At 32.9% G+C, this 25,398-nt stretch overlaps 1 protein-coding gene across 2 annotated transcripts in view; it reads left to right on the plus strand.

Annotated features, from left to right (window-relative positions):
- LOC129223409 (GMP synthase [glutamine-hydrolyzing]-like) overlaps positions 1-25,398 on the plus strand; it is a 70,808-nt gene that overhangs the window by 13,540 nt on the left and 31,870 nt on the right. For both annotated transcript variants that reach the window (XM_054858004.1, XM_054858003.1), the window contains exons 4-11: positions 11,368-11,482; positions 11,662-11,759; positions 12,565-12,668; positions 13,374-13,567; positions 13,859-14,024; positions 15,025-15,176; positions 20,755-20,815; positions 23,744-23,962. In XM_054858004.1, the coding sequence (XP_054713979.1) occupies positions 11,368-11,482; positions 11,662-11,759; positions 12,565-12,668; positions 13,374-13,567; positions 13,859-14,024; positions 15,025-15,176; positions 20,755-20,815; positions 23,744-23,962 (1,109 nt within the window). The remainder of the gene's footprint in view (positions 1-11,367; positions 11,483-11,661; positions 11,760-12,564; positions 12,669-13,373; positions 13,568-13,858; positions 14,025-15,024; positions 15,177-20,754; positions 20,816-23,743; positions 23,963-25,398) is intronic.

Here is a 25,398-nt window from a genome sequence, read left to right on the forward strand (position 1 = left end):
ATGAGACTTTTGTTTCATCAGAAAGAGTTTTTTCTCTGCCTGGTAGAAAAGTCAGCGAAAAGAGAAATCGCTTAAACACCAAACATTGGGGGTTACTTATCGTCTACCCAGGAGCGGATACAGACTAACATTTTAGGGGGTTCATGCTAAAGAGTGACCCTCCCCCCCTCCATTAATAAACTTATGGATTTTGGTATGAAAAATTTCTGAAACTGCGTAGGTTAAATACCACATCTGTCAGGAATATGGCACCTAATAGAACAAAAACCTCACGAATAAATTTTATAAACAATTGAAAGAAGTAGTCTATTTCAAATATTTACTTTTAAAAACAATTCAAAAACTGAAACAAAAACTGAAATTATTTACATTTTATCCATCAAGTGTTTGAATACAATGCGAACGGATATTGTCAATGTTTTTTTTTGGGGAGGGGGGGATCATGACCCCTATGACCCTCCCCTTGTATCCGCCACTGCCTAGGTGGGCACCCCTGCGAGAACCTATGTATAATGAGGTTTTGCGCTAACTCGACACTCATTTTACATTTCTTGCATGATAATAAATCCCAAACACTGATTCAAACTAATAAACTATTTACAGCACATTTAAAAATAAACTCCGCACGACTAAAAACTGAACTGTCTAAAAATTACATTTACGGACTCAAATATTTTATCGATTAAAGCGATGCCTGAAACTTTGGATATGGTTTTACAAAAACTATCGTTGATTAAATTTGTTGCTGATAAAAAGCAAACGAGCGCCAGACACTTCTTTGTTACTTTTCATTAGACTGGCTCCTGAACCCAGCGCCGCAGACTAAGTGTCTCAAGAAAAGCTATTTTTACTGTCTACATATTTTAAATACATATGCTATAAATAGAAAAGTGACAGTTAATAACCCCCCCCCCCCCAAGAAAAAAAATCGAGAACTATTTACTGTTTCTTTTTATGGTTTCGGTCCAGCTTTTTTTTTAAGCAGTCATTTTCACTACTCAAATGCAATGAATCTTGAAACAGATTAAAAAGTATTGCCGCAGATTTTTATGGGAGTAGGGGGTCATGATCCCCATGCTCCCCTCTCCTCCTTGTGTACACTTCTTACGGTTTCGATCAAGTTTTTTATTTTTTCGAGCAAACATTCAAAGACTGTTGCGTTTTGAGGGGGGGGGGGTGTTATGACCCCCTCACTTGTATCCGCCACTGCGTCTACCACCAACAAGCGTCCCTCAATTACTCACAATTTGTGTTTAATTATATAGCACTAACAGTACAAAACATATTTCTTGCTCTTAATAATAACTGTCAGAATTAATTTTGTACTTTTAATACAATTTGCACAACTCTTTCTCATCATACAACTGACTGTAAGTGCTATGATATATTTTTTCGCAGATTTAACCAGTTTGTATTAATTGTTGCATGTCTTAATATCATTTTTTTGTCTTATTATAGTACCATGATGTTGCGAAATTATTCCTATTAAATTGTATTCATTATTTGCAATTCAGTAGTTTCAATATATTCGTGGAGTTCGTATTCTTTTGTATTGCTTAAATTGGACGCAATGCCAAACGAATTCCCTGATCCATTGGGAAACATTTGTTTGAGATTATCATCTATATAGGTTTGTACTGTAGTATATTAAAAAATGTATGTTAAATATTGACAAAAAGATCGATGTTTTGCCATCGATGTCGCACCACTAGTTCCTTGTAACACCAAAATATGCTTCCACAATTTTGCTGCTGTTTTATCCTTTAAACTTTGCTTTTTTTTTGATGGGTCATTATGTGATACTTTGTTCATCCATATATTTTGTGTTAAGAGCTGAAAAAAAAATGGTATTCCTCCTTATTTTCGGAGAAGTAAAGGTCTGTGTTCTCTTATGAGATGTTTCCACCAACATTTGTTTGAAAAGTTTCCTATAACTAATTCTTCACACCTTCGTTTTTAAGCCAGATTGGCTGGAAACACTGCTAATTTAGCAGTGGTATTAAAAAATGAGAGTAAAAGGCAACTATCGTGGACTGATGTCTGTACAATGTACATCAGTGTTTGGATTTGTAGATGGCACAGCATCAATTCATTAGTTTAGAGATGTGGAATCTACATTGTTTTTTTTTTTGCAATGCATTGCCTAGCCCTAGTACACAGTAAGATAAACTTTGGTCTTCTATTAAAGCTGCCAAATTCATACTTATAACTATAGTGGGTGTATAATGGAAAAGTACTGAATATTTTGAGGTCTTAATTGTTTAAGTCTAACAGATTTTAATTAATACATAATTGAACATGTTATCTTTTTGTATCAAAAAAGACAGGAATTAAATTACCAGGAAAAAGACCGGATCTGGGGGCTGATTGTCCGGTGGGCCAGTCCGCCCCTGTCTAGCAGTGCCTAAAGCCCTGGATCCTTCTCTTAAGTGGCAACACTCTTTGTAATGAGCAAGAGAATGCTCAAGACTAATAACCTCTAAATGCAATAACCTAATTAAATGTATGACTAGAAATGCATGATTAAAAATAGTTGAAGACAACTTAAAAATAAAAAACCAAATTTATTTGGTAATTTAGTGAAGTTAGTTAAATAAAATGAAAAACATTTGAAACAACGCGAACTAGAGCTGAGCTATATCAATCTATTATATATCTATTAAAAAGAACCCGCATCGTTGCATAAAAGCAAACGGGAGCTCGAGTCAACTTGCCAGAGAGAAAACACCGAAGAAGTCTCCTTTCTACTCGAAACATTCCCTTTTATCGTACGTTAACTCATTTGCATGCGGACGCCAAATCACCTTATGATACACGCCAGCATAGCACCTGGCCAATGAGCATCAGGCACGTGCCGATCTGTTACGATGCATCACCGATTACGTGAAGGTCGTGATGTCATAGATCGGCGACTGCACGTGCGAGATACGTCATCAGGCGTCCGCATTAGAAGAAAGAAAAACATCGTTGAAAATTTCTCAATGATTAGGCAAGTGACAGATATATGGTGGGATAAGTGGTGAGATGAATTCGTTAATTATTTTATATAAGGGGCGCTAGGCCAACAATGCCCCCCCTCTCACCATCTTATGAACATTATTTTCTTATACATTTAAAGATAATTCATTTCCTAACAAATCTCAATACCAGCTCTAGTCTTACAAAAAGATTTTGAATATAAACATGATTAGTAGATTAGTTAAATACAACAACAAGCAAATTCTTTTATAACAAAATATCACTCAATCCGATTCCAGTCCGTTCAAACTGTTCCATTTTCCAAGTCAGTAACAAGTTCGAAAAAAAAATCAGTCCAATGTCATATAAACACATTCAATCTGCAAAAATTGAAAAACCTTGGCAAGTATACAAATACTTGGTATAAACACATTTGAACAGTACAAATATAAACTGTAAAACGCAAAAAATATACATATAACTTTAACCCGTTTCCAATAGTTAAAATAGTTTACTTTTCCCACATTACTACATTTTCAAAAAATTAAATTACTACATTACTACATTTTCATTGAACTTTATTAGTTCAGATCGAGACAAAGGCTTAGTAAATACATCAGACATGTTATTTTTACTTCTAACAAATTCAACATCAAATATATCTTTATAAATTAAATCGCGTATATAAAAAAGCTTTACATCAATATGTTTTGTCCTATAATTTTCGATCGGTGATCTCACAAAATCTATTGTAGCTTGATTATCAACTTTTAACACAGATTTAATTTTGTGCTCCTTATTAATTACCCCCTTATTAACACATTCATCAATGATTCTATCAAACCAAAGAAGTTCTTTGCCGGCCTCTGTCATTGCGATAAACTCTGATTCCATCGTTGATAAACTAATGCACTTTTGTTTAAATGTTCGCCATGAAATCGGCGATTTGTTAATGAAAACAATCTGACCTCCGAGTGAAGTTCTATCGTCTCTGTTAGAGGCGAAATCTGCATCAGAATATGTTACAACTTGAATTTCATTGCATTGTAATTTAAGTTTGTAATTTCTAGTTTTAGAAACATAGCCTAATAATTTTAATAAACCATCCCAATGCTTTATACCGGGGTTATTTTGGAATTGGCTAAAAATGTTTGTAGCGTAACTAATGTCTGGTCTTGTTCTGTTTGCTAGAAACGAAAGACAACCTAACAAATTCCTGTACGGTATTTTTGACATATCTTGTACCTCTTGATCGTTATTTGGACAATCTAGTTTAGTGTATATAATACCTTTACTTATCGGCAATGAGGAGATAGGGATATTGAATTTCTCAAAACGTTCATAAATTTCTTCAATATAGCCAATTTGACTTAATGAAACACAATTCAAATCCTCCTCAAATTCCACGCCTAATAATTTTTTAGTTTTACCTAAAATTTTTAGATCAAAGTATTTTTGTAACAAATCTAAAACAGTTTGTATATCATTTTGACTCTTTCCAAATAAAACAATATCATCTACATACAAAAGTAAAATTACAGAAGATTTATAAATATAGATACAGTTACACCATTCAAATTTACAAAAACCTATTGAAATCAATTTTTCTTCTATTTCGTAAAACCACAATCGTCCACTTTGGTGGAGTCCATAAATTGCTTTATTTAGTTTACAATATAAATTTTCCATCCCCTTTTCTACAAAACCAGGTGGTTGTTTCATATATATAGGTTCTGAAATAGGTGCATAAAGGTAAGCATTTTTCACATCACATTGGATGTTTACCCAGTTTAATTTTACCACCAAAAGAGAAAAGAAAAATCTTATAATGCTGAAATTTATAACTGGCGAATACGTAAGATCATAACTCTCATATTTCAATTGAGAACTCCCTAAAGCTACTAGGCGACTTTTGTATCTCAAAATTTCCCCATTTTCATTTCTTTTGACTGTAAAAACCCAGCGAGAACCAATTGGAGTAGAATCATGCGGTAATTCGACAAGATTCCACACTTTGCGATCTTGCATCACTTTTAATTCTTCCCGCATTGAACTTATCCAATTGTCTTTTTCCCGCGATTTAAGGGCTTGTTTGTAAGTGTTAGGAATAATGATTTGATGTCCTAGTCATGCTTGAGAAAATTCATTAATTACGTTGCTGTTTACAGAGTTATCAATCTCTCCTTCAGTAGTATTTTTACCTTTAAAGCAAAATATATCTGGCTGATAAACAATATTATTTTTTCTGCAATATTTCTTTATATCATAAATTGATCTCAATCGTTTGTTGCTTCCTTTTTCAAAATAATAGATATCGTTACGAGACCCATCGGGTCTTGGTACGACTTTTCTTTCCCATTTTGTTAATTTTAAACATTTATCACTTTCATCGTCTGATGATTCAGTTTCCCCCCGATCTGATTCTTCTGTTTCTGAATGAACTGGTGGTAGTTCGGGAATTTTTAAGATTTCCTCATCAGGAATTTCATCTTCATCTGATTTTGGTACATTTAACCATTCTATGGTGCCCATCACGACTCCACTGCGTTTAGACTCAAATTCGTCTTTGAAAATTTTTCCCTCATTAAATCTGACATTTATGGTCTCTATAATTTTATCATTTTCTGGAATCCAGATTCGATACCCTTTTGTCCGAAATGCATACCCAATTAAAATCCCTTTTTGGGCTTTAAGATCAAGCTTTTGCCAACGTTGCTTCGGCACACCAACGTAGGCTACGCATCCAAATGGTTTCAAATGTCTGATTGAGGGTGATTTTCTCCCATATAGCTCAAAAGGAGTTAGTTTTTGATCTCTATGACATGCGCGGTTCCAGGTGTACGTGAAATACAACATGGCTTCAGGCCAAAAGTTTTTACCTATACCACTCTCTTCTAAAATTACCCTAGTACCATCTGCCACAGTTCTGTTAAATACTTCAGCCGCCCCGTTTTGCTCAGGGGTATAACTATTAGTGAATTCATGTTTAATCCCCTCATTTTGACAAAATTTACTTAAAATTGTATTTGAAAATTCCCCTCCATTGTCAGTTCTTATTGCTTTCAGCTTTGTTCCCAGAAATCTCTCTGCCCTTTTAATATGATTAATGAGAATTTCTGCTGCCTGATTTTTATTTTTCAATGGGTACCATGACGTTCTACGGGAATAATCGTCAACAACTGAAAGAAAGTATCGTTCACCTCTTCTACCTTCAATACTGGATGGCCCCCAAACGTCACTATAAATTAATTCTAAAGGTTTCTTTGATTTAATTTCGTCCATTGGTTTGAAAGATACGCGTCTGAACTTTCCTAATTTACAATCTTCACAATTTACTTTATCATTTTTAAAAACTGGTAGACCCCTAGTACATTTATATTCAGCAGTTTTCTTTATATTATCGACATTTACATGAGCAAATCTTTTGTGCCATAATTCTAAGCTTTCAGTACTACTAGCTTCATAATTAACATTTTTATGTACATTTTCTGAAATTACCTTTGGGTTAACAAAATAAATGCCATTAGATAGTTTAGCTTTAAAAATTATTTCCCCATTATCTGATACAGTTACCAAACCTTTTCCCCCTTTAAAACATGCTCCCGCTTGGTCAAATCTGGGACCAGACAGTAAATTTCTTCGCAAATGCGGTGAATACATTACATTTACCAAATTAATGGTCTTAGGACCGAACTTTAACTTTATCTCTCCAACCCCCTCAATTGGAAAAACATGATTTTGGACTGCTACGGCCATCTTTCGATCATTTACAGGTTCATATTTATGGAAAAAGTTCTTATTATTTGCAAAGTGATGGCTGGCCGCCGAATCAAATGCCCATGATGAAGGATTACAGTCTATCTCGTTAAAGTTCGCTTCCGAAATAAAAAATGTTTTGGAAGGGTACTCTCACTTTTTCGGCGATGAGGAGCTGCCTCTTCTGGTGAACTGGTTCCTGTTTCTTCCTCTTGACCTCCTCTGGCCATAACTTGACTTCTTGGAGCTTGTGGATGGACTTCCTCCGCGGTTCCTCTCTGGAAAACTACAATCTTTGCGGATGTGGCCTGCACGTCCGCAATTATAACACGATCTTTTTTCTTTTGGAGCAACGTAGTTGGCGCTAATATTATCCTCGTCCTTCAGCTTTAATCTGCTCTCTTCGGAAATTAAGTCCTGTACTATCGCATCAAAAGAAAAATCCTCGGGTTTCTTTCTTAAAATTGATTGGCAAATGCTGTCATATTCCGATGGAAGATATCTCAAAACTTGAAAATTTAAGTATGACTCAGAAAAATTCTTGTCGATTCCCTTTATCCTGTCATAAATTTGACGAATTCTTGATGCGAAGAGATTTATGGATTCGCCATGCTCAATTCGACAGTTTGTTAACTCAGTGAAAGTCCGCATATGCATACATCTGTTATCAGGATAAAAGTGTGCTTTTAGACATTCCTACGATTTTTCTGGCGACTCACAATGCTCTATTATTCTTTTGAATTCGTTGTCTACAAACAAATATATTAAAGATAATGCCGCTTGTTCTCTGGCCAAAAACTCACAAACGTCTCTCTCAGTAAATCCTGAATCTTTAGAGACTACTGGCACTGTTTCCTTACCAGTTACAATGTCCCAGGCGTTTTTCTCCATCAGGACAAATTTCATGTCTGCTGCCCATGACACATAATTTGTGCCATTTAATTTCTCAATAGTTATCTGGGGATTCGCCATTATTTCGACAGAAAGTCGGAAGACAATATCAATGAGCACTAATAATCTAATTATCATCAGTATGCTCTTGTCGAAAAAAAATCTTCTATACGGCCCCCCCCATCGAAAATTATTACAGACGTCAAAAACATCATTTCCATCTCCAGTCCTACTGAAAATATAGGCTATCGAAAACAGAGTCCAGGTTGCCCATAACCTTTTAATGAGCAAGAGAATGCTCAAGACTAATAACCTCTAAATGCAATAACGTAATTAAATGTATGACTAGAAATGCATGATTAAAAATAGTTGAAGACAACTTAAAAATAAAAAACCAAATTTATTTGGTAATTTATTGAAGTTAGTTAAATAAAATTAAAAACATTTGAAACAACGCGAACTAGAGCTGAGCTATATCAATCTATTATATATCTATTAAAAAGAACCCGCATCGTTGCATAAAAGCAAACGGGAGCTCGAGTCAACTTGCCAGAGAGAAAACACCGAAGAAGTCTCCTTTCTACTCGAAACATTTCCTTTTATCGTAAGTTAACTCATTTGCATGCGGACGCCAAATCACCTTATGATACACGCCAGCATAGCACCTGGCCAATGAGCATCAGGCACGTGCCGATCTATTACGATGCATCACCGATTACGTGAAGGTCGTGACGTCATAGATCGGCGACTGCACGTGCGAGATACGTCATCAGGCGTCCGCATTAGAAGAAAGAAAAACATCGTTGAAAATTTCTCAATGATTAGGCAAGTGACAGATATATGGTGGGATAAGTGGTGAGATGAATTCGTTAATTATTTTATATAAGGGGCGCTAGGCCAACACTTTGGTCCATGCACTGCGCGCCGCTTTCCACTGCGATTGGAGGTGGGCAGTCACGTTGTTTCAGTCCGCCATTTTGTGTCGTTGCCTGTGTGATTTCACTATGCGGAATACTAGATATTTTCTCTTTGCTATTCGTATTTTTCATTAAACGCTATCTTTTATGTGAAGATGCCTTGTTGTAGTGCATTAAGATGTTTTAACAGTTCAAAATTACTATATCGAAATACATTGAAAGATTATGTTTTTATCAATACTGCTGTGCAATTTCAAATACTTTTTGAAACTCTTGTTGAAATTGTAATATTTTTTACTTTTCATGAAACTGTCTGATGGTTTGTTAATTTTCATGAGATAATAAGGACACTCACTAAAATCATCGTAAATAGTTCCTTCAAATATTGTAAAGCTCAACTACGTAATGGCACCTAATAAATTGCTAGCAGTAGTAAAATATTTGCCCTGTTTTTAAAACTGATTTTTCTGAGTTTAAGATAATAAAGCCGTCAACATTTAAATATACTAATTATTTTATTTATTTTTCATGTAAATTTTCTATTGTTTAGTTAGTTTCAAAATGTCTCAATAACTGTAGCAAAATTATTTTAAGAACACGTCGTTTTGCTTTTAATTGTGTCATAGCCATGAGTTTCAGTGTGTTGCCAAGTTAATTATTTATCTATTTTGCGCATAAAAATTAAGAAATTAAAAGTATGAAATTATTCATTAAAAACATTAAGCTTCTTTGAGATTATAGTAACATGTAACTCAAGACATGTTATGTGAAGATTTTTTTTTTTTGCTCGGAAAAAATCTGTTTTCGTTTAAGAACGTTATGTGAAAACCTTTTTAATAAAATATATATATATGATTTATCCCAGTATCTGTTAATTTATAAATTCATTATTACTATTTATAACAGTTCGTCACAGATGTAATCTGCACTCTTTTATTTGAATTCTTATTGGTATCAAATAGTTCAATTATTATTATTTTAATGATTTAAAACTGGTTACATTTTATTACGAGTTCGTTGAATTTTTAAGAACTAGTAGTATCCTTAAAAATCAGGTTTTAATGAAAGGCATTTTTAGTGTAAAATCGTCATGAGAAACAAGAAAGTATTGGTAAAATGTAAAAAAAAAAAAAAAAAAAAAAAAAAAAAAAATGGAAGAGTCCTGCTGAAAATAAAACCTTATTAGTTAAAACAAAAAGAAATTTTGCAATTTTTTAGAAGTGAATAATTTTCCATAAGAAAACTACACACATTAGTAATATAAATGATACTACTTTGCATGAATAAGTTCAAACTCTTGCCCACAAATAATTTATGACATAATTAATTTAGCTCACTTCTGTTCTACTCAGTAGTGGAGTTAAGGGGAGGGGGGGGCAGGAGGCCCGTGCAATTGATTTTATTTAACTATTTTATTCACTATTTTTTAATTGACTTCTTCATAGCATTTTTTTTATATAGTTAATTAAACAGAACACAAAACACACATAGAGCATATTGTGAATAATAGCATTTTTATTTGCTAAAGAAGTCATACTGGAGTCCTAGAGTGGCAGAAAACATTCATACATTTAACTCGCTGGTTTTGAATTTAAAGGAACGTAATATAGCGATTCGTCCATTAATTTTTCTTTGATGGAATCAATAACTAACATTCTTCAAAAAATGTGCAGGCGTGCCTAAAGAATTATTTTGATCCAGGAAGCTATTTGCGAACTTTTTCTTTTCATATTATAAAAAATACAAAATGAAAGAAATCATATCGTAGTTTCTTGAGAAAACCATGATATTAATGGAGTCGGCATGTAATATGAATATGTTATCTCAACTGTATCATGGTTTCAAGAACAATCAGCAACTGCTTTGAAATCCACACAGAAATTGTCCTGAATGTTTCAGTAAAACTTATATCTTTAATAGCTATGATTTTCTTAATTAAATAATATTTTATAGTTAAAATACCGTAAAATAATATTAAAACCTCAAATGAGGTATGGGTATATTTTTTTATTGAATAACCTTGTCCTCGTGTTATAATCATTACGACATTGTTCCTAAAATTAAAACCGCTCATTGTATAACATTTCGGTAACATTATTATGGTTTAGTATTTAATTGGCTTGAAACGTTAAAGATGTTTTACTTCCACATTCAAAGTATATTGGTACATAATATGTATGTACTTAGAAGTGGATCATTAGTTTAAAGGTTCCTAAAAAAATTTAAAAAAAAAAGAGATTTTAAAATAAAGTAATGAAAACTTTGTTATGAAACATCGTATGTGGCAGGGGGAAGGAGGAGGTGTTATTCAATTTCCCGGGTCCCCTCCAAGAGATTTTTTTGTATCCGCCCCTGGTTCTACTACACCAACTTTCTAATAATAAAACACATATTTAAAACACTTCAAGTAATTTAACTCAGAAGGTCTATATGGGGGGAAATAAAAAATTTCTCTTAAAATAGTCGAAAATTTCTTCAAAACACCTTTTTACTAATATTCGGTTTAATAATAAAAAAATATTTTACTATGGTAAAATTCAACTTTTTTGTATGTATATTATCAGTTACATAAGTTACGTTTAAAAATCTGTAAACATTCATTGATAAAAAGATACTTTTCAATGGGCGAAACTCTGTATTTTTCTACTGTGGAGATAGGGAGAAAGTTGCGGAACGACACAAAATGGCGGAAGCTGGAGCGTGTCGCCACTTAAGAGACGGATCGAGGGCTTTAGCAGTACCAATGTGCTCACATATTCAACGTTTTACTGTATGATTTATTTTATTTCTGAGATATAATCAATTTGTAAAAGTACCTAAGTATTGTTTGATCTTTTCATTTCAGGGCAATAATCATTTCTGGTGGTCCTAGTTCTGTAAATGCTACAGATGCATGTTCTCATGATCCTCATATCTTCAGTTGTGGTTTGCCCATTTTGGGTATTTGTTATGGAATGCAGGTATGAACTGATAGACAAATTGCCATCATCTGTTGAAATATTTACCAATAAATGGCATCAACACCATTTTATGTACCATAACTATTTTAGTTCTTATCAATTAATGCAAAACAATGTTGTGCTGTTTTAAAAATAGAAAACTTTGAATATAAAAGGATATATTGTCCATTATAATTTAGATGATCAATAAACACTTCGGCGGAAGTGTTCTGAAGAAAGATTCCCGTGAAGATGGTCAATTTCTTGTTCAAGTAGACACATCCTCTGCTCTTTTCAAGTAAGTAATAAGATTAATCAATTTGAAATTAAAAGAAATACTTTAATTTTGCCCTCAAACATAAGCAATAATCTTTACCAATGTAAAATTTGAAATGTTTTTTTAATTGTGATTTTTTGTATCAATGTGCCTTTCAACTGTATTCAATCCTAAATTCATTTTACATCATTGAAGTGACATTTTTATAATAATTCATTTTTATCCATTTGTGTATTGTTTACAACAAAGTGGGCCTGTATAGTTTTTGTGTTCTATAAAAAATAGAACTTAGAAACTTGCTTTATTCATCAGTCATTTCAAAATAAAACTAAAGCAATTAAAAAGGTCATGCTCAATAATTTTATTGTTATCATTTATTCATTTTTTTGCCATCTATAGATTTTAATTTTACTTTAGAAAATCATTGTTACTTTTTATTATTTCATTGAAAACTATACATTATCTTGTTTAACATTGTTTTTCGCCTGGGAACAAGGTGATATAAAACGAACCTGGTTCTAAAACTCGTACATCTGTAGCTGCATGATATCAACATAATAGAGGAAAAATATTAACATTTTTCATTAAATTATTTTATTGAAAAAAAAGTTTACAATGATAAGAAATAAATGTGTACCGAATAGTTCCTGAAGTTGGTTGTTTTTCGATTTGGTAGCAGAGAATCTGCATTCTTTTATGCATGATATAAACTCAAATTTCAAGTGTTGGCGAGATTGAATTAAGCAATACTTTTTGTAACCTGATTTTTTTCCCTGATAGATATGCTTTTGCATTTCCTGCTGATGCAGATTTAAAAATTTTTTAGGGGCTTAGATAAAGAAGAAATGGTACTCTTAACACATGCCGATAGTGTAGATAAAATTGCTGATACCTTCAAAGTGACAGCTAAATCTGGCCATCATATTGCTGGTAAGTAAATTGAGTTTACAATGTTTTTATAATTTAAAATAAATAGGTAAAATGTGTTAAAATACAAACCAAGTCTTTCATAGCCAAATCATCTTTTTGCAACTAAAGTAAAGATTTGAAATCCGATAATTTTTTTAGAAAAATAGTAAATTTAAAGTTGTATTTGTGTTATTTTTTGTGCTTTCTGAAACACTCCTGTACGTGTTCATTATTGATGTTAAGTTTATTGTTTATAAAATATAAATCTTTTGAACTTAACCCTATATATTTTCACTTTTTGTACAAAGTTTTACAAATCAATACAGTCAAGTTTTTGAGCTAGAGATTTTTTTACCTTATTTGCCCTTCATTTTAAACCTTTTTGCAGGTTATCCGCTATGTTCATTATCTGCCGCATCCGTGCTACACAATTCTACAAATAATCAGGGGTTTACTTTATCTGTGTAAAAATATAAATGTTTCATTCTTAATTTTGACTGATTTTCATGAAAGTGTAAACAATAAAGGTTTTCTCATCGTATTTCCTATTGTTTTTGTGTCAACTTCAAAAATTGTTTAAAAGTTGTATTGATGATGTTCAAGGATTAAAATCATTTTTTACATTTTACAGCTATTTCCTGTTTTAGATTTGAAGTTGGTTCTTTTTTTTTTGAAATATTTTATTATTAAACAATTAAAATTTAAAAATATTGCCAATCTTTTCAGCCATTGCCAATGAAAAGCTAAAAATATATGGTGTGCAGTTTCATCCAGAAGTTGATTTGACCACAAAAGGAAAACTTATAATGAAGAACTTTCTGTACAACATTTCTGGTTTGTCTGGGACTTTCACTATGCAATCAAGAGAGACAGAGTGCATTGAATATATCAAGAAACACGTGGGAAAAAATAAAGTCTTAGTAAGTTGAAACTTACTTAATTATCCTCCTTCCTATCTCATTTTATTATTATTTTTTAAAATCTAGTGGTATATAATTGTAGCATTGAATTGTTTTTGTAACGAAATGAAATAAAATTTAACATCCAGCAATAAAACACACATTTAACAGTGTTTTAAACCAGATAGTTTTTTTTTTCATTGAAAATTAAAAATTAATTATCTTAAAATAGTGCTTTTGACTTTCATGCTCAAAATTTTCATGTTTTGCTCATTTTGTGACCCAAAGTCCTAATAATTTAATTCTTCACAGATGTTGGTCAGTGGTGGTGTTGATTCTACTGTTTGTGCAGCACTTTTACATCAAGCATTGAAAGAAGATCAAGTAATAGCTATACACATTGATAATGGATTTATGCGAAAAAATGAAAGCTTACAAGTTGAAGCATCTCTTAAAAAATTAGGTTTAAAATTAAAAGGTTTGCCACTTTTAAAAAAAATCCTTTTAATATATGTGCATGTATCTATATATAAGCTGTGTAGTTTGCATTTGGGATTTAAATTTTTGTTAAATTTAGTTTGTAGTTTTAATTTTTATTTGGAGGGAAGGAGCATTATAGTAGCAATTAACACTCTTCTGAAGGGCTAGAATGTGCAAAGTTCAAAGACATGTACATTTAGTTCTTTCCCCTAAAATATTTTTTTAAACCATCAAAATTGATCTTTTTTTTTCTAGGGATTTGTGTTTCAATTTTTTAAACTTATTTTTAGGTATAAAACCTAAGTATATGACTCACTTCTACGACCCTCATGTCCAAAAAATTGTTGTAAAATTAAAAAACTATATATTGGAAGTTTGCATTTTACATGGAGTTGCATCTCAAATTTTCAGTAAATAACCTTTCCATATTTTTGACTTCTTACGTTCTTGGTTTCTTACATTCACAGATATAATTAAGGCTGAAATGAACTTATAATATATTATAAGTATGCTTATAATATAGCATTAATGAATATTTATATTTCTGACCATTCAGTTATAAACAATAGATCCTGTTCATCCCCAGAAGTATTAATATATAATTAATGCTATTTTATAGGCATACCTAAGTTCATTTTAAATCATAATTATACCTGAGAATGTAAGCTGAATAACAGGAAGATTCTTTACTGAAGATCTGCGATGCGACTCTATGTAAAATACGATGCATCCAGTGTTTTTATGTCTTTTTTAATGAGTGTAGTTAAATAGAAAGATCATGTAAGTGAATATTTTATTGTTTGACAGTTTGGCTTTTATGTTATGGTGTTTAAAAGAGCCTCAGGATTTTTTACCTTTCAGGTTGAGACATCTGTATGAATATGCATGGTCCAGTTTTAAAACTTGTTGTGTTTTAATCCAGTTAAAATAGTTGACAGAAAAAGTATGCAATTACTCAGAGAAATGATTTTATTAAATTTTCATTTAAATATTTTCAGTTTTGAATGCTTCCCAAAACTTTTACAATGGCTCAACCACAGTTCCAGTTGACAGAAAAGATCCAAATGGCAGAAAGCGAGATACTCCCATGTTATGCACGACATCAGACCCAGAAGAAAAGAGAAAAATAATTGGTGACACTTTTATGAGGGTATGTAAGTTTTATTGTTGTAACATTTTGTGCTAGTATTCAGTAATCATCAAATTTTTACAAGCTGCAGACACAAAAGAACAGGTACCTACTTCCTACATTAAATTAAGATATTGATGCTTATTATGTAAATAAGTACAGTAGGCACCGCTTAATGTGATCACTTTGGGATAAATTGAATTTGATAACAATAACCGACTGATGACAATAACCGAAAAGAATCCAGGAGACACAAAATAATGATTTTTGTTCCAATTAAGGTGCATTTATTTTGGCAGCCTCAACTTAAAATCACAATGACTCAAATGAACACAGTTTTAAATTATAAATTATTAAATTAACAAAATAGAAATATCTGAATTATAAAAAATTAAAGCTAAATTATGCAATTTTTAATCATATAGTAATAGGTGAAGTAAAATATGACCGTTTTCCCTGACATTCATAAACCAGTTCCAAAGCACATTCAGCTTTTCTATCTTTCCATCATGGTTTTACTTGTTGTTTAAATTTTAATTTAACTTTGCTTTGTTTTTATCGACACAATTCTTTAATAGTTTACAAAGTAATGGCAACAATGGAGGTCCTACATCGATGCCTGCAACATGTCCAGCGACTGAATTTTTTTTAGATGCAAAGGAAAGTTATCTTAGGGGGAATCTGTCGTCACTGGGGGGCGAACTTTCTGTAGCTTCATTCCTAGAAAAATTTTGAGCTGCTAATGAAAACCACAAAATGCTACACAGAAAATTAGTCTCGTCAGGGTTTGCCTATGTATTTCTGTTAATTGAGGAACAAAAACGGGGAAAAAATTGAAAGTTTATGAAAAAGTGATAACAATAAACGAAGACACTGATTACTATATCTGACTTTTTTAACGTGTATTAACATACAAGTGTTCCATAACTTTGTGATTCTGATAACATTAAGCGAATGATAACATTAAACATTAACCGTGATCATATTAAGCAGCGCCTACTGTACTATGCAAGAAGTACATAATTTTGGTGATACCTGCTTGAGCCGGGATTAGTTCTCGTAGACCTTGGTATGGTCTCTTTTGCTGATCTGGATATACTTAGGATAGGACCATTGCAGATGTCAACGTGAACTGGAAACAATGCTTTTTTTAATCCCACGGTGAGTCGTGTGCTTGTATGTACAGTGGTGCTTCCGTTACTTAGATAGAGAATTTTATCAAGTTTATATATGTTGTGGAAAATATACATCCTATCTTAGGTTTGCCTGTGCACAAGAGGGCTCTTTAAACGTTTCCTCTATGTAAATCAACCACAGTGAACTTCTTCACTGTTTTGTTCAATCTCATTAGGTGCATCTTTGCTTTGATGTTTGTTGTACATCATATCGTAGTAGCATTAGTTTTTTGGGGCACCTTGAATGTTAAGATGTGCTAGTATATAAGTTGGATGATGGGAGTAGGAAGTATTGGATTAATTTCCTTGTGCAAAAGCTCCTTACCAAACTGGTTGTCAGGTGAGATCTGGTTTTTGTAGTTTAGGTTATACGTTTAACATGTTGTTCTTGATATTTATTTTAAAGATTTCTTTGACATTTATTGCTCACTAAGCAGTAAATTACATTGCATTCCGACCAGGGTTGCCAGACGTCCCGGATTTCAAGGGACAGTCCCGTATTTTGAAAAATTGTCCCGCGTCCTGGGGAACTTCCATACGGGACGGCTAAAGTCCTGTATTCTAGCCAAAAACAATATTGTACAAAACGAGACATTATTTTAAGGGGAAAAAATTAATAAAAAAAATTGTTAAATAAAGAGCAATAAGAAAATCAAAGAGCAAAAAGTTCCGAGACGGCTGACTCGATTGTAAACTGTTTGACTCTTACTAATGCATTGATTGAGTCAGACTTGGATTTACGATCAGTTTCATCATTTTCAAATGACAACCAACGCTAATTTTGAAACAAAGCGGTCGGTATATACCCTACTTAGAGAGCAAAAGAAAACTTTACTAAAGTCAGAGTGTTTAACTCATATAGTTACCACTGCATTTCGCCAATGTTGTTGTTGCTTTAGAAATTGATGTCAAAACTATTGTTTTAAAAATGTATTCACATTTTTCTAGATCTACAACTAAGCGGAATGACCTACAGGAGTTTTTTTAGTTTGCTAACCTAGAGTTTAAAGAGCTACTAAAACATATCCCGACACGATGGCTAAGTTCAGCTCCAGCTGTAGATTGACTCATTTAATCTTGGCCTTCTCTCATGAATTATTTTATAAGCAAGGGAGAATCCATCCCTCAGTCTCTCAGAAAATTATTGCTTTCAAGTGAAGAACGTACAGCTGAAACTTGTGAAACCAATAAGGTTGCCTTAGTTTTCCATTCTTTTAGTAAGGTGTCCCCCGTTTTTGAAGTTGCCCGTAAAAAACTTCAAAATGAATCTACAACTGCAGCTGATAACTTTATGATATTATGACACTTTTGGTAAAACAGCTAAAGAGCAGATTTGAAGATAAGTTTTATATGAATCGTTCGTCACTAAAACCTTAAAACATCTAGACGGTTTAAAAATACAATGTCTGACTGAGGGATATCAGAAATCTTTTGAAACAGCTCTGAATTGCATGAGAAAGTGGTTTGATTTCACAGATAAAAATCCCCTTTTTGTTTTAAGACCAATGGCTTCTTTACTAATAATAAAGCAGAAAGTCTCTCTGTCCGGAGGATGTCTGTAGGATGTCTGTGACGCGCATAGCGCCTAAACCGTTCGGCCGATTTTCATGAAATTTGGCACAAAGATAGTATGTAGCATGGGGGTGTGCACCTCGAAGCGATTTTTCGAAAATTCGATGTGGTTCTTTTTCTATTCCAATTTTAAGAAAAAAACTATCATAAATAACGAAATCATCGTAACGTGGAACCGTAACATGGGCACAAGCCAATTGGCGAGATACGAAATTATCATAACGTGGAACTGTAACGTCGGTACAAGCCAATTGGCGAGAAAATTCACCATACATTATTTGTAAATATACAAGCGAACCAAAAGACCTTTAATTTTTGTATTACGGGCGAAGCCATGTGGGTGCCACTAGTTAATGCATAAAGTAGTTTTCTGACTTGTCAGCTATTGTAGATCAGTTACATATATATTGAAAATAAGGTATCAGTAGATGATCTATACGATGAGATTTCAACAATAAAGGAAGTGCTTAATAGCTTAGTTGCACAAAAAGATATGAATGAAGGCAATAAGTGGCATATGATGCATTAAAATTATTTTACTCATTCAGATTTCTCCATTGGCTGATATGGCATTAAAAAACAAGTTTTTCTGTACAATTAATTGTGTTACTATTTTAGATAAAGTAGTCACATTTAACAAGAAAATTTTTTGATTGCACTGTTTCACTTATAGCGAGCGCATGTAAAAAACTAATTAACACCGGTTCTTATCAAGGTCAATATATTTACTGAACTTCGTTATATTGCATGCTTTATTCTTTGAATTAGTTTCTTCAAAAATGTGCTCACCAATAAACTTACTAAGAGAAATCTATGGAAAGCTATTATAACATGGTTGTTTATCACTCCTTAAAAATACATAACTAGTGATTGCCCTCAACCTCAAAAATATCCCACCCCCTTTCTCCCCTCGAAGCCTGTCCCGTATTTACTGTTCTTAAATCTGGCAACCCTGATTCCGACTGCGTAAGTATTAGAAAGATTGCATTGGAATATTTTATGACTACCAAATTCTCTATCAACTCTGATAATCTAATTATTTTGCTGACTTGTTCTAAGTTCAAAATAGCACGATATGCTTAAAAATGAGCATGTGTTTAAAGTACAAAGAGAGTTAATGACTGCAGCAAAAGGCTTTGTGAATCAAAAAGATTTAATGACTGCAGCAAAAGACTTTGTGAATCAAAAAGATTTAAGAGCGACTTATTTTCTTTTCGAGTTAGTTACATAAGCAAAGTACCATTGGCAGATTTAGAGAACATTTATTTTTAATGTCCATAACTATAGAATAAATCAAGTGTTTAGTTGCAGAGTTCTGCATTTAAAAAGCCATTGCTTTTTATACCCCGCCTCCCCCGACTACTGGTTAACCCATTAACGCCCAAATTATTTCTACCGAATATATTTTTAAGAATCTAATAAATTTGACGTATTATTGTCTCTTGAGAGTATATAACCTGAAATTAAAACATATTTTACATTTATTTTAAAATTACAGCCTGTCCTCATTTGAGGACGCTGGGCATTCAGGGATATAAAATCTTCTACAAAGAAGAAGTAAATGAACTCTGTTTTAACATGCAAAAATGTGTGATTTGCATCTTACTTTAAGTTTTTTAAAACAATTTCTTAAAATAATATTTAAATAGCTATACAACATGCACTCTAAATAAAAATTAGAAATTGCAAAATTAATTCATCCTCAAAAACTGCACCAGATGACAAAGAATTTTTAGCTGGTTGACCTCTTTCTGCACGATTGCTTTGACTCTTTTTCAGATAAGCCACAGCGAACCCTTAGAATGAGGTCATAAACCTCTGGAGTAAAATTTTTTTCAAATGTTTCTAACTTAGTTGCCATATGTCTGCGTCGTCCCCTAAAAATTCATTTGCTTTTATTTCTTCTTTCAATTTTGTGTACTGTGGTTGACTTTTTATCCAACTAACTTTTTTCTTCTTTTCCTTTTTTTTTTGGTTGGTGGAGGCATATCATAGTTCTCTTCTACATCACTGTCGTCTTTATCTGCAATTTCAATCTCCACAGTGATATCAGATATTTCTGGTAAATTTGTGCCTTCATCATCAATATATCCTCTTCATCCGTGAGCTGATCAACTTCAGGGGGAATTGAAATTATGTCTGCTTCAATTTGTTCTGAGAACAAATATTCGTGAGCTTCTTCAATTGTAAGAAATTTACGAGGCATACTATTTTATAATATTCGCGAGTAATTGGGATAACAATCTGAAAATAAAATAAAAACTTATTTTTGATGTCTAAGGTGTTTTAAATCTAAACAGAATGCAAATATGTGCTTAAAACCTTCAATCAAAGAAAAATAATTAGCGTTGGAAAAATTCCTCTGATTTTGCCTTCAACGCCCAGCGTCCTCAATTGAGGACAGCAATATGTTATGTAATATATAAAACAAAAAATGAGCGGGAAAAAATTTAATTATATTTTATATATTCAAAACAACTCTAAAGGAATGCAACTATAAATAATATTAAAACTTACTTTGATGATTTTCGGTGTAAAAATTCAAAAAGAACACGCACATGTGGCATTAGAAAAATCGAAAAATGACGATCCAAATAACAACACTAAAAAATAACCGCAAAAATGTGGAACTGGAACAGGATATCTATAGTGCTGTCATCTACCCTCAGAATAATGAAATTACAGTTTTAAGTTAGTTATAGAGCTTTTAAATAATGATTTATTGGCTGTCCTCAAACGAGGACACTGGGCGTTAATGGGTTAACTTCAGTTAGCTAACAAAACTGCATCTTCACTGAATGTGCTGCATTATTCTTGTTAAAAGAACATCATTTTATGTGTTTTTTTTCTAGGTTGCTAATGAAATTATTGCTGACCTTAATTTAAAGCCTGAAGAAACCTTACTTGGTCAGGGTAAGTATATTATTGAAGTACTTGAATAAATTTGTTAGCTGGTAAACTTGTACTTTATTTTGTTGACTGCTGGTGAAAATAATGATCTGTAAATATACATACAATACACATCAGGAAAATTAAATAGGTTCCGAATCTTCTTTTGAGGTCTATAAAGGAAGCCTAAAATTGATTTCTTTTTAGCTTCAACTGTTCTGAAAAATTTAGGCAATACCTCTGAATCCCTTCCTCTTTAAGCCACCCAAAAATACCTTGAATTTTGCAAAATTTTCAAAAGAACCTCCAAAGCCCTTTCCTTATGTTTGCATCTTTAAGACTACAGTTTTGGATCATTTTCCTGAAAAGACCCCCTTTCTTTACCACTACCAAAGATAGCATAAGCATTTTTCAGACGTCAGCTTCAAAGGTGGCTCTCGAACCTCCTTTCGCTTTCTCTAATGTCGACAAAGGTAGCCTAAAATTGAAATTTTTTGACTTGTAAAGAAAAATCATCTTAAATATCAGCTATGAATATTTGTACCAAATTGTATTTTGGAGGTATAATCCACAGGTAGTTTGTATTTGTATTAGCAGCATATTTTTAAGCATTTCTTGTACCAATTCAGATTTTACAATTATTCTTAAGTTTTATCTTGAAGATTATTTTTGGGAGTCTTAATCTGCATCACAGACTACTGGAAAAAAATTCTATCAGGGCAAGAGGTATCGGCTGGAAAGCCGAATTCTAAGAAAAATGTCTAAATATTTCTGTTTACCTTTCAATGACTTCATAATCAATATTATATTTGACCTTTTCTTCTTGCAAAAGCAGTTTCAAAATAAAATTAGCAGACTCTATCTTACTCCGGTATACTCTTTCGGAAGAAGCAAATTTATGTTCAACTTCCTTTGAAGTGACATTTTCCATATTGATAAGTCATCAAAGTTATATGGAATTTAGTAAAGATGACCTAATGGGAACTCATTTCTTAATATAACTTTCCTTAACAAAGATTACTAACTTAAAACCAATATAAAACTTATCCCAAAACTCTGCTTTCTGAAGTTAAAGTGCTTTTATTATGAACTACCAAATATAAGATAAAACTGAAAAAATATCCCATTTCGGTTTCTTCTTAAAATATTATACAGTATTGTGGAAAATAATTGAGAAACGTTATTTTTTTCTTTTTATCACACATAAGCTTATGAAGAAGCACTCCAAATTAGCTCAATGTTCAATTGGCAGTCATTACAAAACTACTTGGTGTTCCTATACACCTGGTTAGTTTTAGGTCCTCAAATTCCGCCGCCAGCTGGTAGGTATTCCGCAGTGCTAGCTTCTCTTGCTTGTTGTGGGTTCATCATTAGCATCATGGATATGAGCTCAGAAATACGTGCTAAAGTGATTGCGCTAAGAGAGCACTTCTAAGACATTGGAGGAAATAGGTAAAATATGCAGAGTTAGTTATGCAAGTGGTCGGAATCACGTGGAAGCAATCTCAGACAGCTACAATCAATTGTACAAGAAAGTGCAGCCAAAAAGTAACAACTCCAGCTACTGACGACAAATCTTTACATTGAATGAATATTATAATTCCTCGATTAATCAGTTTTAACCTGTCCAGATCCGTGGCGGCGGCAACTAATGACGAATATTGCACGTTTAACTGATCGACCCAGGCTGTTAGACCATGGGCAGAGTGGACATTGACCGTACTAGAAGCAGCTTCCCGTGGTTCCTATCAAGAAAATAGTTTGGAATGAGAATGGAAATACAAAGCATTGACTGAGAAGGTTCTCTTAACTGACAAAACAAATTTTGTGCTTTAGGCATGCAGATCCAAGTTCTTGAGAAGTAGCAAAGGAGACTTTCTTAATCAGCATCATATGCATCAAGCACCCAAGTACCCGCCCAAAATATGTATTGGTGTTTTTTTCAGTGTTTTGGAGAGGGAATCTCTTGCTTCGGTGGAAGGAATGATGAACATGGCCAGTTGTGAAGCCATACAGACCCGAAAAGTGCTTCCAATCATGTCTAAACTGTAGCCGATACGAAATTGCGTTTTTCAACTATACATTGATACTATATTTGACCTTTTCTTCTTGCAAAAGCAGTTTTAAAATAAAATTAGCAGGCTCTATCTTATTCCGGTACACTCTTTCCGAAGTGTGCAGTTCATTTCAAGGTAAGTTGAAAAAAAACAAATTCACTCTACTGTATTGGTCTGGGTATTTTACAAGCTAAAATCAGAAAGAAAAATTATAGTCTAGCTTCCAAAAATGGCTTTACAAGTTTGACTGCATGTCAATGGACAAGCTAATCAAATGACCATTATTGACATATAGTTCGTTATTAAAATTGTATGTGCCAGTTTCGTACATTTCATGTTGAAACATGTCTGTGTTGTTATCAAGTCTCGTGGAAGTCAAATAAATTTTTAAGTTTTAAATATATGCATAGAATACTTTTGGCGAGTTTTTTATTTTTGTAATCTGGTTTCATTTTGGCCACTATGGCAATATTTAGAGTTCACCATTGAATCAGATTAAACTGTCCTATTGTGAGAAAATCACTCTGTATAAAATGTTTTTTTTTTTTGCTTCAGTTCACAACAAACTTGGGGTAAAAATATTTAAATTTTTTTTGCTTACTTGAAGGCACTATTACCATTAAATTGGCATAAAAGGAAGTCGTGATGCACATCAGCTCGTTTTCATTCATTTTTTTTTTTTTGCCGCTGCTAAAAATCCAATGGCTTTTAGTTGTAGTTTTTTTTTGCCCCCCCCCCTCCCGGTTATTTATGAAATTCTGTTCCTACTCTGTTATGGCAAAAAGAAAAAGGAAATCTTGATGAAAAATAATATATCCTTTAATGAGAAGAAAATTAAACATCCCCAGCTTATTGACTGCAAGTTTTTGTGATCTAAATATTTGATCTACTGTAGGAACGTTAAGACCCGACCTCATTGAGAGTGCCTCTTCTTTGGCTAGCTGTAACGCAGATGCCATCAAGACTCATCACAATGACACAGATCTAGTGAGATTACTAAGGGCGGAAGGTAGAGTCATAGAGCCGTTGAAGGATTTCCATAAGGATGAGGTTCGAATAATGGGCAAGGACCTTGGATTGCCTGATGATGTCGTACAGAGACATCCTTTCCCTGGTAAGTAACCAGCAGCAATGTTTATTGCTGTTGTTAATCATATTGTTGGGTGGTTCTGATTAGATAGTTCTTCTAAAATCAGAACTTGTTCTTCATTTGCATACATGATTTTTTTATTGATTGATAAAAATCCGCAAATTCCTATCTCTTGATTAGCAACTTACTGGTGTTATGAAAATTCCATTTTTTTAACTTATTTTATTGTATTTTTAAATTTCAAAGTCTTGAGAAGAAAAATAAAGAAATTTACCAGACGGGGGGGGGGGGGGAATCTGCTTTTTTGCTCAACACGGTTTATTATTTCCACTGTTTAGGAAATAAGTTATTTCCCAAGAGATTGCTATTCAATATCAGAATGCCGTAAAGCAGTGTTTACCAACCGGTGGTTCACAAAAAAAAAAAAAAAAAAAAACAGTAGCGGAATTTGAACAAATTTGTTTGAGATAAATTCTTAAGTTCAAGTGTTTTTTTTTCGTTCATCCTTTATTCTTTTATCTCTTCCAACGCTCGAGTTTTACCCTTTTTATCGAGCATGATATAAAGCCATACCGGAAAAGTTCAACTTTGAATACTATGTCTTCAGTTGAAGATCAAAATATATGAATGCTTTGGTTTTCTCAGTAGCTTTTGACCAGAAAATTCGATTTAATTTCATAGAAACATTACATGGAGTATATACAAACGCCTGTTTTTAGGCGTGGATCCAAAAGGGGAGACATATCTCCCCCCAATCAAGGTATCAAATATAGCAAAAGAGCCCATTGTCCACCGACTGATGACAGGCCCTGGTGTTAAGCAAATTGTGATTTTAAAAAAAAATCTGAAAAAAAAAGCCTAGTTCCTTTTTTATTGCAAAATTAATTTATTTAAAGGATTAAAAATTTTTACTCCTTTCATACTTTTGTGTCATTCTAATTTTGCTCCATTTCTTTTAAATCACGTGTCGCTAACATATAACTTACACTTGACGATTCTACAATGTCTTTTTTACTACCCTATAGAATGAAACTTAATTGCTTCCCATTCAACTCTTTCATAGAGTGAAGAGAATAGAGAACTTCTTAGCCCCCTAGCAGAGTACCCGATTCGCGTTGCAAATGCAGCGTCATCAGCATTAGCAATTTAGTGCCTTTCCGATTATTCAAGCACCCTTTTTCCCAAACTTGCCTTGCCAACCTATTCCTGGATGTTGACTTTTCTGTCAAACCATGCTTCACCAGGAGTCGAAAAGCAGTAAATGTACGTTTCTACCGTAGTGTTACATCTTTGCTAGTAGGATATAATTGGCGAAATGCTATCGTGCTTCTCTTATGTAAAACCGAAAATTCGCAGAAGCTCAGTCATACTGCTGTTTGTTGCAGTAATTTTTCACAATACCTAGACCACAATTTACTTCTAGCTTTTATTGATGAAAAAAGGGAAGGAATGGTTAGTAA

The sequence above is a fragment of the Uloborus diversus genome, chromosome 5 (genome assembly GCF_026930045.1).
Source record: "Uloborus diversus isolate 005 chromosome 5, Udiv.v.3.1, whole genome shotgun sequence".
NCBI lineage: Eukaryota > Metazoa > Arthropoda > Arachnida > Araneae > Uloboridae > Uloborus > Uloborus diversus.